The following is a 12500-nucleotide window of genomic DNA, read 5'->3' as shown; positions in this document are numbered from 1 at the left end:
CTGACAAGGAACCCTCTCCCTCTCTGTCTCAGGTGGCGGTGACAGCGGTGGCTATGAGCTTTGATAAGGACCAGACTCAGGAGAGACCAGGAGGGGACAAGACCGTCACCAAGGGTCAGTCCAGGGGACGGGATCAAGGGTCACACAGGAGCCTTCAACCAGAGAGGGCAGGGACATGTGGCCATGATCCATGTGTAGTTAAACACATCCATGTGTCATTAATTGTGTGTGTGCGTGTGTGTCTGTCGTATAGGTGAAAATGAAGAACAGCTGCAGTTTCCTCTAGAGTTGTGTGTCGACGCGACGTCCTCCAACAACCAACACTCCGCCAAAACCTCAGGTAGCCTTTCACTTCCTCCACTGTACCCCTAAACCCTTCACCCCCCCAACACCCAGCCCCTAGGTAGAGACACACCAGTGGAGGCTGGTGGAGGTAGACATCGGAGGACGGGCTCATTGTAATGCACGGAACAGAAAAAGGAATGGTATCAGGCGTGTTTGAAAGCATTCCTGATTCCCTTTCATGCATTACAATGAGTCTGTCCCCCGATTTCTGCCTCTACTCGTACACACACACACACACACACACACACACCAGGGTTTCCGTTAGAAAAAATTGGTGCCGGTCAACGTGTCCGGAAAGATTTCAATGTGTCGGACAAACGGGAGAAATTCCGGTCATCATATACAAATATAATATAGGTGTTTGTCGCGGTGATTAGCTGTTGTATAGCCTATATATGCCATTTAATCTCTATTTCTCATCCGATACGATTAGATGCGAACTATATAATAATATAGGCTTTCATGATTCGCATGCGCTACTGTCCAGGGCTGCACGCGCGCCACACTGGGCCTAGTCACCGTTGCTACTTTGAATTACGACTGTAGGCTAAGATGTTTATTTCAATTGCATTAATGGGATTTGAGGATGTAATTGGTAAATTTAAGTATGCCTAGTTTAGCTTTTGATGGCTATTTGAACGGACTGCATCGATCGATCAATGAACGGACTCCACATTACGTTAACTGAAGTGTGTTAAATAGTTTCACGACAGTAATGTACGTTTTCTATATTCTCTTTCCAATTTTACCCTTTTTATCAATAAAACAACGTCATTTCTATAACCACGTCTCGCTGATTGGGAAGGCATTAAGTCTAGCTGCCTGTCAAATCATACTTACTCAGACTCGGGAGTATGAGAATGGGGAGGATGTATCGGGGGGATACACACCCGTGGACTATTTCAATTTAGTGGCACAAATTAAACTCTAACACTATAGATAGACTAAATTGAACTAAAATGATGGACACCGACTGAATAACTGAGTGGGGGGAAGACAGGTCTCAAATGTGGAACAATTATAACATTTAATACATAAAGATAAAACATACACAAATATATAACATTGATATCCCTAAACTCAAATGTAGTGTGGTATTGTCAACCTAATCTAATCAATCCTAATCTAATGGTACCAGTAGCCCAGGTTGTCGATAGTAGCGCACGTGGAGATGGACGAATGTAGAGGAGGAAAGTTCAATGGAAACTCCCGGAGTACAAGAGGTAGCCAGGGGGATGTTGTACTCTGAATCTCCCGACTCAGGGCTGGAACGGGCACGGCAGGCTCAATCAATGAACAGGGTTGAGATGGCTAGCGTCCTTTACTAGCCGCATCTCACGGCCCTCTGTGGTCATTCACTGTGCTCTAGCACATCCAAAACACGCAGAACAATAACCTTGACTCCGGTCACTGCAGTGGTTTTATTTAGACTAGATCAAACTAAATTAACTGACGAATTTCTCCCTCACAACTACTCCCAAAGGTACCTTCACTCTCCGCAAACAATAAACTACTCGCGCCGTTGAGAGACAGGGTTGCCAGATGGGGCGGGTTACCGCCGAATGGGCTACTGGGTTTAGCGGTTATTTAGCGGACTAGTTAGGCTGTAAATTGTCAATCCCATCTGGCAACCCTGCCGCTGTTGTTCATCGCGTAGGCTAGTCTACACATTAATAATAAAAGAAAAAATATAGCCTATATATTCGTCTTTTTTAATGTAGAAGGAATCAGAATATGTGACACATTTTAATAATTTTAGCAAATTGTATTCAAATTGTGCTTAAAGGGAATTATTTTCGTCGGACATTATGACCGAAGAGGTTTAAATATGTCGGACTTCAACAGATTTTACCGGACAAAGACCGGTAATTACCGGTTAACGGAAACCCAGACACACACACACACACACGTTGTGCTCACCTCTTCAAAGCTGCCAAAGCCACTACTCATCATCTCTGTTCTCCGTTCAAATGTGTACTGTGTGTGTGTGTGTGTGTGTGTGTGTGCGCGTGTGCGTGTATGTGTGTGTGTGTTTTGTGCCACCCTGGTGAATGTACCACCTGTAAATGTATGGTCAGGTAAATATCCAGTGGTTTGCTCTAGCCCAGCCGTGTGTGTGTTGTGTGTAGAGCTGTGTGTGTGTGTGTGTGTGTGTGTGTGTGTGTTGTGTGTAGAGCTGTGTGTGGAGTTTAGACATGGTAGCATCACGTAACACATACAGAAACCCCCGTCTGAAACCCCTCCTCCTCCTCCTCACTGATGTGGAAGGAAGATGGATAGGTTGAAGCAATGCGACTGACCCTCCACAGTAGATAGATAGATCTTGTCCTTTCAGATCTACAAGTAGGGGGGGGGGCTATCCAGTATCTATCTGTCTGGTAGGGGTAGAGGTATGATTGGATTAGGACTGAGTGGTTTGTGTTAGGTGGTCTGTTGCTTCGGAGGTGTGTATGGGTGTGTTACGGTCCGCGTTTGTGTCCAGGTGTTCCAGAGAGTGCCAACGTCCACGCCACGTCTAGAGGTAAGACCTCCTCAGCCAACCGCCCCCACCCCCATCGCTACCAGAACCAGACCTCCCCCACCGCCCAGTTTTTTTATTTTATTTCTCATCCTTTTGTCTCAGACAGTGATCCTGCACCGCCCCCCAACCTCATCCTCCTTATGTTTCTGTTTCTGTTCTTCTTCTTTTGTTGTTTTTGTCCCATGTTTCTCCTTTCTTTGTTTGTGTGCGAGTGTTTTCTGTGTGTATGTGTGTGCGTGTGCACGTGTGTTTGTGCGCTCCGTCCGTGTATGTCTGTGTGTGTGTCTGTGTGTGCATCTGTGTGTGTGTGTGTGTGTGTGTGTGTGTGTTCTCTCCAGCTCCCTCCGTTGATAACGGTTCCTTTGCAGACAGATGCAGCACCTGGCTAGAGCTGCTTAGGCTGAAAGCTCACACCATAAGACGACCATCAGTTAAGACAAGTAGGAGGACTCAGTCGCTAGCCCACTCTGGTGATCACCTTACACACACTCCCACACTCTCTCTATCACACGCTCACCCACGCACACACACACATACCGTACATACGCACACATACGCACACACCCCCCCTCCCTTGCATGCCGCTGGGGGGCGGAGCATCACACATCGTGCACCAGCTGATTGGCTAGAGTGTGAACTGTGAATGTTGAAGCCCCGCCCCTCAGAGGGATAGCCAATCAACAGCCAAACACTGACCCCTCTGTCTTATGACCCTAAACCCCCCGCCCCCCCTGACGTCATACGGGCGAGGAGGAGGATGTCACCCCAAATCAACCCCAAACTCCTACTACTGCTCTCCAGGAACTTGTGGAGTAGATCTGAATGAATGTGGATGGGTGTCAGCAGTCAGGTGACCCGTGCTTTATCCAGTGTTTTGTCCTGGCCGAGTCACTCCCGCGTGAACTCCTAGACCCCCCTCTGACATCAGACAGGACGGGCCAGAACTGAGCTGTTTTACCAGACAGACTCGCACCTATCCAAGTCTTTTCAGATCTACACAACACAAGAGCCTGAAAAAAACTGCTTTAACACAATTAAAAACACGCCGAAGGAAATAAAAACACATCTCACTAAAGCTGGCGACCAGGGGAATGCAGATCTACGCTGAGATTATATATACGATCCTATTCCTGTTGGTTTTTGGAACAAGTGTTTTTGAATTGGCTCTGAAGGTTCCCGGGTTTCTGATCGAAGCGGCCACTCCATTTTGCGACTCTACGTTTTTCTTTTCTTTTTTTCTCAGAGTCGGAAAAAACATCTTTCACACTCTCGCCTCCGAGACATCTGCTACGCTTAGTCTTCGCCTCAGCGCATCGCCCCCCCCCCCCCCCCTCTCTGTTTCTCACGGCTTTGCCTCTCTCACACGCCCTCACGAGTACCACACACACACACACACACACACACACACACACACAGCTGAGCCCAGGTCGGTCTCTCTCTCCGTCTGCTGGGCGGACCCTGTGTGGCTGGCTGGCTGGCCGGCCGGTGCATGTGGCGCATGACAGCTCACGCTTCCTTTGATGTGATTCATTACCAATGCCACCATCCATGCTACCCTGCTGCTCTCACACTCACTCACACACACACACACACACACACACGCACACACACTCACTCACTCACAAAATCATGCTAACACACTCACTCATACTCACACACACATACACACACACACACACACACACACACACACACGTTGACCACATTCACAGACACACACACACACACACACACACACACCCCATGTACGAATGCACACTCCTACTTACCAACGCCACAGCACATGCTCTACCTGTTCATCTCCTGGCTCGTAGCTAGCTCATGTTTGCTCTGCTCTGTAGCGCCATCTTAAGGCTCTGTCTGGTACCCCCCCCCCTCCCTCTCTCTTGTTATTCCTTTCCCTCCAAACTCTCTATTTCTCTCCATTCTCTCTTTACCCCCCCCCCTCCCCCTCCTTCTCTCTCTCTGTCTCTCTCTCTCTCTCTCTCTCTCTCTGCCTGTAGTTTCGTCATCAGAGCGGTGCAGCCCGTTGCCCGTGGGTCGTTCCCGGTCCCTGCGCTCCACCCGCTCCTTCGGGGGCAGTTCCGTTAGCGTGGTGAAGATGACGCCGCTGTCGTACCTCCCCGGGACGCGCATCGTTAAGTACCTCGGAATCATCAACATGTTCTTCATCAGAGAGACCACGTCACTACGGGAGGTAAGCACTCACTCATGCACACACACTGACGTGACGGACACGACTGACATTTTATGCGGGAATGCTAAATGTGTGTGTGTGTGTGTTTGTGTGTGTGTGTGTGTGTGTGTTTGTGTGTGTGGCAGGAGGGCGGTGTGAGTGGGTTCCTCCACTCGTTCATAGCGGAGGTGTTTGCGATGGTGCGGGCTCACGTAGCAGCTCTGGGGGGCAACGCCGTCATCTCCTACAGTATGAAGGAGTGTGTGTTCATGGAAAACCCCAACAAGAACCAGGTACGTACACACACACACACACACACACACACACACACACACACACACACGGCTAACTCTTGAGTTATGATCCATCTTGTCTTGTTTTACCTGGGGGGGAGAACAGAAATGCTGTTTTTTTTATATAATTAGTAAGGTAAAAATGATAAAGGTCTTTTATTCCATGCTTGATAACAATTCACTGAACTCACTAACGGACAAAGAATTCTGGAACACTCCCCACCTAGAGCGACAGGTGTTTTATGTGGTGTTTACCTGGCTACAAAATGAAGCATCATCATCGATGCCTTTGTGGTGAACAAAGTCACCTGTGGCACTCTAGAATGTTGACCATTCGGGTGATTTTATTCAACCTCTGCACTGAATGAGTTAAGAAGAATGGGAGGAGTTTAGTTAAATAGGTTCCAGTTCGCGAGACTGACATTAAGCCATACATACATACATACATGTGATCTCATAGAAATTTACCAGCGAAGTGACCAGACGTCATAGAGACTAGGGTTGGGCTTCATCTCTCTATCAGCTCCTCTTCTCTGGTTTCTCTCCTCATCCTCCCATCTCTCTCTCTCTCTCTCTCTCTCTCTCTCTCTCTCCAGGCTCAGTGTCTAATCAACGTGAGCGGCGACGCGGTCATCTTCGTCCACGACACGGACCAAGAGGCCACACCCCCTCTGACAATCAGTGGACAGACCAGCAGCCACAGGGCCGACGGGACCACATGAGACGCCCCACACACACACACACACACACACACACACACACACACACACACTCACTCACTCTTAAATCTAGCCATCCAAATAACTGATTTATCTGCCTTAAACACAAGGATCGTCCTAAGGTTGGGATCCTACTAATCTCCCCTCCCCCAAAACACACACACATACACACACACACACACACACACAGTCAGTTTGTGAGTAGGAGTGAAGAGTGGAGAGATGTTTGAGTCAGGTTTTTCTATTTGCGCTGGAAGCGCCAACACGACTGCCTTGGAACGGTGTGGTGTCCTATAAGAGCATCTCCAACGCTTTCTGGATGGATACTACAACGGCCAAACGCTCTACAACTACTCCTCTCTTCTCTCTCTCACTCGTCTCTATGGAAGCCATTTTGAGAGACAGTCTGCCATCCCCTCTCGTCTTTTTCTGCCATATAGACATTCCATTCCACTGGTGAAGCGTTAGGCAGCTACCAACCATCATCTCCCAGATGGAGTTACTGACCAGCCATGCTAACAGGGGTGAACCTTCTAATGGCTTCAGAGAAGTGATGGTCAAGTTCATTAGTGATGATTAAATGTAGGGGTTTAGGGAAGTGGGTAAAATAGTATTTATAGCACTTAAAAAAGCACTATATACTTCAGCCCTTTCTAGTCTGGCCAGGCCATGGCCACAGTGTTGGAAGTATTGTATATTTACGTCACCATGATTGTTGTCTCTCTCTCTGAGGTGTTTCTGAACAACAGGACAAAACCCAACAACTTTTGGATACATGCCAATTACTTGAGTAATAAATAAATAGATGTAGAAATTATGATTATTATTTTTTATTATTTTTTAATTATCACTGTCGATGAAAAGATGCCACAGTGGTATTGTTGTTACTCCCTCCATCCCCAAGCATGACTCAGCTACTTTTGTCTGGAATGCGTGAGTCCACGACGATAGAATTAGAATTGGTACAACGGAAAATACGATTTGTCACGCAAGGCTGTTCCATGAGTCCATTTGTGTTGCGTTTCTCAGTGAACTTGATTATGCAGAATTCTTGTAGAATTCAGAACCGTCTGTTCTACCCATTCTATTTCTATGGCAACGACCGACTGAGTTTTGTTCACGGCCCTCTCCTCGTCTACAACTTGCCCTTCAGCACAGTTCTGGGAACAGCATACCCTCCCCCAATCCTGATTGAAGTTAGTAGGGGGGGAAAACCCACCAGACTGAACCTAGGTCTGTGTCCAGTGTCAGCGTCACCCTGCTCTGACTTGACAGGCTCCATGCTGTTGATAGTAAACTCAATGATGTCCTGGCAGATTTCACAACCTTGTATACTACTGAACTCTCCGATCTTTAACAATCATGTCATGTGTTGGAAATAAATGGGAAGACATATTTTTTGTAGTGTAGGTTGCCACAAGAAACATATTTGTAAATGTGTTCTAAAAATCAGATTTTAGTATTTTTGTAACATTATGAAATTATATTGGTGAACTGCTCATTTTGCATGTACAATGCAGTTTTGATTCATATTGGGGTAAAGGAATAGCGGTACTTGCATCTCAGATTTACTCTCAATTCTCTTCTCTTCTGAAATCTCTCTCTGTATCTCTCTCTCTCTCCCCCCTCCCTGCTCTGTAAGACTTGAATGTACATACATAGACTGTTGCTTTGTGACTAGCAGCATGCAGACCCTTTCTATTGCCATGATTCTGTCTGGTCTCATTTGCCTGTGATGGCAGTCTTGCACAATAAACTAAAGTCAAAACCAACTTGTATTGTGCCTTTTCTTGACGTGTGTGTGTGTGTGTGAGTAAGTAAGTAAGTAAGTAAGGTTTATTTATATAGCGCAAAATGTACAACGACAAGAGCCTCCCAAAGTGCTTAACAATAACAGATACAATATAAAGAGAAAAACAAGGTAAAAGGGATACAGATTACAGAAAACTCACAAAATAGACAAATACACTAAAAGCAAGGTGCAGTACAAATAAAAGTGCAAAGAGTGCAGTGTCGGGAAGGCAGGCTCACCTCAGGTCAAAGGCCAGGGAGAAAATATGTGTTTTTACTAGTTTTTTTAAAAGCCTCAATGCTCTCGGCGGCTCTGATGTGGAGGGGGAGACTATTCCAGAGCCTAGGGGCGGCCTTAGAGAAGGGTGTGTGTGTGTGTGTGTGTGTGTGTGTGTGTGTGTGTGTGTGTGTGTGTGTGTGTGTGTGTGTGTGTGTGTGTGTGTGTGTGTGTGTGTGTGTGTGTGTGTGTGTGTGTGTGTGTGTGTGTGTGTGTGTGTGTGTGTGTGTGTGTGTGTGTGTGTGTGTGTGTGTGTGTGTGTGTGTGTGTGTGTGTGTGTGTGTGTGTGTGTGTGTGTGTGTGTGTGTGTGTGTGTGTGTGTGTGTGTGTGTGTGTGTGTGTGTGTCATGACTGAACGAGCTACTAAAGAAGGTTCTAATGTAAATGTTGTGTGTTAATATTTGTGTTTTTACAGGATGTACCAGCGAATGCGCAGTAAGTAGCTGAAGCTCCAATCTCACCACGCCCCCCGCCGCTTATCCCAAACCGGGGGAATCTGTCTCCAGCCTGGCTACGTGTCTCCCTGGCTGTGTTCGGAATGGCATACTAGCATACTACTCATACTAGATATGACGTATATTTTGAGTATGCAGTGCGTTCACACTAGAGTATGTGAAATTTGAGTATGCAAGAAATGTATACTAGATTTTCGGTCGGCTGGTATTGGCATACTTATTATGAATTTAGTCAGCAGTATGCAGTATATACTAATTGAGTATGCTAGTATGCAGTATGCAGTATGCTAGTATGCCATTTCGAACACAGCCCCTGTCATGTGCAATCCCGCTCCGTATTTCCCATCCGCCACACAGGAACTACAGAGCGGCACAGAGATCAGGAGTTTCATCGGGAGTTCGGCCGGGATCTGACCGCTCCACCGCAGTGCTGCAGACATGGGCCAGATCACCCTGCCCCGGCGCATGTTCCTCTGGTGCATGGCTGCCATCTACATGTTCGCCTTCCTCTCACTATACTTGCAAATACCAGGTGAGAGACAGAGACCGCTGGTTGTTAATGTTATGTCTGCCGGGAGTCTTATAGCCATCTGCCTGTCTTCCGATGCCTTCCGATGCTAGTAGCAGGCTTGCTAAACTTTGCAGTCACTGTGCTATGTGGGGTTTATTATACAACAGACCCACACATGCTTGTGTTTTCTCGTGTTACTATAGCCAGATCGGACCTGGGAATTGTGAAGTTGACTATCTGCAAACAAATAGTGTAGTTCTGTGCAGAGATCAGTGCGTCACAGTTTTCTCAACCCCAGAATGCAGAACTGTTTGTATTGAATTCCTCTACTAAACTGTGGAGACTGGAAACATTGTTCCACTAAAATGTAGAACTTAATTGGGGATGGATTCCTCTGACTGGGCTTGTGTGCATTTTTGAAGACCCGTCACAGAATGTGTCCATACACAATATGTCCATACATACTTTCATTTAAATGAAAGTGTTTTACATCTAACATCTAACATTTGCAAAAGAGCCACAGGGCTAAAAGGGTGTGGTTCTCTCCAGGAGAGATATGGACAGATAAGGACAGGAAGCTCATGTTGGCCTTAACCACAATTGTAGGATCATCAGACCCAAAAAGGAAACTTACGTGGACAATGGATAGGGAGAAGACCACCCAGTCCAGCTGAAAGTAGTGTGTAGACTTACCACTGCAGCTCTACCTGCCTACCCTTCTCTCCTGACAACCATAGCCAATGTTTAAATGCCAGATTTAAATGCATGTGTTTGATAGATAGGTAGGTAGGTAGGGGAGGGGGGGGGGAATTACAATGTTGTAGCCAACAGGAGGACAAATAATCACAACACAAAGGACAAATGCAATGTAACAAAGTACAAGAACACAAAGTATAAAAGGCTTTGCAGAAGTTGAAAATATTTTTGAAGTATTGAATGGTTGATATATACATACAGGGTTTAAGTTAAACAGTTAATCACTATAATACCAGCAGTTGCAGTATGGTAACGTGTGTGTGTGTGTGTGTGTGTGTGTGTGTGTGTGTGTATAGGTCTGTATGGTAACGTGTGTGTGTGTGTGTGTGTGTGTGTGTGTGTGTGTGTGTGTGTGTATAGGTCTGTATGGTAACGTGTGTGTGTGTGTGTGTGTGTGTGTGTGTGTGTGTGTATAGGTCTGTATGGTAACGTGTGTGTGTGTGTGCGTGCGTGCGTGCGTGTGTGTGTGTGTGTGTGTGTGTGTGTGTGTGTGTGTGTGTGTGTATAGGTCTGTATGGTAACGTGTGTGTGTATAGGTCTGTATGGTAACGTGTGTGTGTGTGTGTGTGTGAGTGAGATGGTGTGTATACAGGTCTGTATGGTAACAGAGTTTGTGTGTGTACTGCTTGTTAAGTCGTGACGTGTTTCCGGGGCCAACGTTGGCTGAGGCGCGCCGCTGTCTTCAAAATGCCGAAATAATAATAAATTATATTTATATAGCGCTTTTCCGAGGCTCAAATACCCTGACAATATGGAGAAAACGGGAAAGTATTGTGTCCCTAGTTGTATGAATAGATCCGAGTCTAAAAAACTATTAAACTGTCATTCTACCGCTGTAGTTCACTGGTACTCTGGTGCGGGGAATTTCTGGTTAGGACCCGGAAATGGCTTGACGTCAGACTTAACAACCGTTGGTAACAGTGTGTGTGTATTGGTCTGTTTGGTAACAGTGTGTGTGTGTATAGGTCTGTATGGTAACTGTGTGTGTGTGTGTGTGTATAGGTCTGTATGGTAACAGTGTGTGTGTGTGTGTGTGTGTGTGTGTGTGTGTGTGTGTGTGTGTGTGTGTGTGTGACGGTTTCCAATTGTGTGTGGGATGGACGGTTTCCAATTATTGAAACCGAAAAACCGTCAAAGACTAAAACCGCGGTTTTCCGGTTAACCGAAAAACGACCGAAAAAAAAAAAAAAAAAAAGCGACAATTTCAAATAATTGAGCCCTACTGCTACAATACACTCATGTCGAACACCATTAAAACACCGTAAGCACAGTCGCAACACATTTAGGCTACTTAGTTTCACAAATATAAGTGGAAAGGCAGACTTTTGTAAGCTACACCATACATGAAAACACATGATCACTTAACACACCAGCTCCGCTAATCCAGGGTGCACGCCTGCACGGAAGATCATCTCTTGGAACAGCGTCTTCATTGAATGAACTGCTTTCTCAATATCTTGGTTCTTAGACAAAGTTTCAGCTGCTGCTCAATGTATTGAAATATTTGAATACTGCTCAATAATCACTGAAATATTAGACTTAGAATTATGCAGTGAACATACTTAAAGCTTTTCATAAAAACCACATGCCGCGAGACTGACTCGTCCTGAACTGTCGTAAGTCAATCAACAAAGAATGCCCCATCAAAATAAAAGTGCCCATGGTAGAGCTGTCAAAATAGAGCTTTCAAAATAAATGTACTAATACAGATAGAGATAAATACAGAACTACCTTTGCGTCACTAAGTGACCGCGTATCTTCTGAGACATGCGTTCTGTCATCACTTTCAGTAGCGCCTTCACACACAGTGGTGCTGTGCACAAACACTCTTGATCCGTATAGCTCTTGTTTTATTATATTGTGGTTTAGTAAATACTGCACTTGGAGTTACATTCAATGCATGATTTGTGCTATAGAACATAAATAAAGTTTGATTGATTGATTGATATCAAATCAAATCACATTTTATTTCTATAGCGCATTTCTCACAAAAGTGACCCAATGCGCTTTACAGAGAGCAGCGAAAATTATCTTATTAAATGTAAGCGACTAATTGTAAAAAACCTTTCCTATCTACCAATAACTGAAGGCAACTATCTTTCCCATAGAGTGATTCGTTACCCTTAAATATAATCCCAATTAGATATTAATCCTCAGTTATTCTTCACAACTGACCAAACCTCTCACTCATTGCGCGGCAGATTCAGACTGTATCATTGTTATTTTCACACACGACAAACATGTGACATGTTCCAGTTTTATTCTTTGAACAACATAGGAAAAAAAAAAAAAAAAAAAAAAAAATCCGGTTTCAGACGGTTTTGATAAAAAACCGTTTCTATTTTTATAAACCCCGGTTTTCGGTTTAACCGAAAAACCGTCCATCCCTTGTGTGTGTGTGTGTGTGTGTGTGTGTGTGTGTGTGTGTGTGTGTATATACAGTTAGGTCCATATATATTTGGACACAGACAGAATTTGTGTTAACTCTTTACCAAAACATCAAGTTACAGTTATATAATGAATATGGGCTTAAAGTGCAGACTCTCAGCTTTAGAGTAAGGGTATTCATATCCAAATTGAAGGAAGGGTTTAGGAATTACAGCTCTTTAATATGTAGCTCCCTCTTCTTCAAGGGACCATAAGTAATTGGACAATT

The 12500-nt window shown here is 45.2% G+C and overlaps 2 protein-coding genes across 6 annotated transcripts in view; both read left to right on the top strand.

Annotated features, from left to right (window-relative positions):
* The window catches only part of c2cd5 (C2 calcium dependent domain containing 5), a 30626-nt gene extending 22829 nt beyond the window's left edge, over positions 1–7797 (top strand). Inside the window, exons 21-27 of one of the 4 annotated variants that reach the window (XM_080538776.1) lie at positions 33–114; positions 254–340; positions 2828–2866; positions 3235–3336; positions 4870–5063; positions 5189–5335; positions 5932–7797. In XM_080538776.1, the coding sequence (XP_080394902.1) occupies positions 33–114; positions 254–340; positions 2828–2866; positions 3235–3336; positions 4870–5063; positions 5189–5335; positions 5932–6057 (777 nt within the window). In that variant the 3' untranslated portion in view covers positions 6058–7797. Of the gene's footprint in view, positions 1–32; positions 115–253; positions 341–2827; positions 2867–3204; positions 3337–4869; positions 5064–5188; positions 5336–5931 lie in introns of all 4 variants that reach the window. The other 3 variants (XM_080538775.1, XM_080538774.1, XM_080538777.1) reach the window with 3 other exon arrangements.
* Positions 7798–8981: 1184 nt separating this feature from the next.
* lmf2a (lipase maturation factor 2a) overlaps positions 8982–12500 on the top strand; it is a 14300-nt gene continuing 10781 nt past the window's right edge. For both annotated transcript variants that reach the window (XM_080539868.1, XM_080539867.1), the window contains exon 1: positions 8982–9109. In XM_080539868.1, the coding sequence (XP_080395994.1) occupies positions 9016–9109 (94 nt within the window). In that variant the 5' untranslated portion in view covers positions 8982–9015. The remainder of the gene's footprint in view (positions 9110–12500) is intronic.

The sequence above is a fragment of the Nansenia antarctica genome (genome assembly GCF_963989245.1).
Source record: "Nansenia antarctica genome assembly, chromosome: 9".
Classification (NCBI taxonomy): domain Eukaryota; kingdom Metazoa; phylum Chordata; class Actinopteri; order Argentiniformes; family Microstomatidae; genus Nansenia; species Nansenia antarctica.
This window is presented reverse-complemented; position numbering and strand designations above follow the sequence as displayed.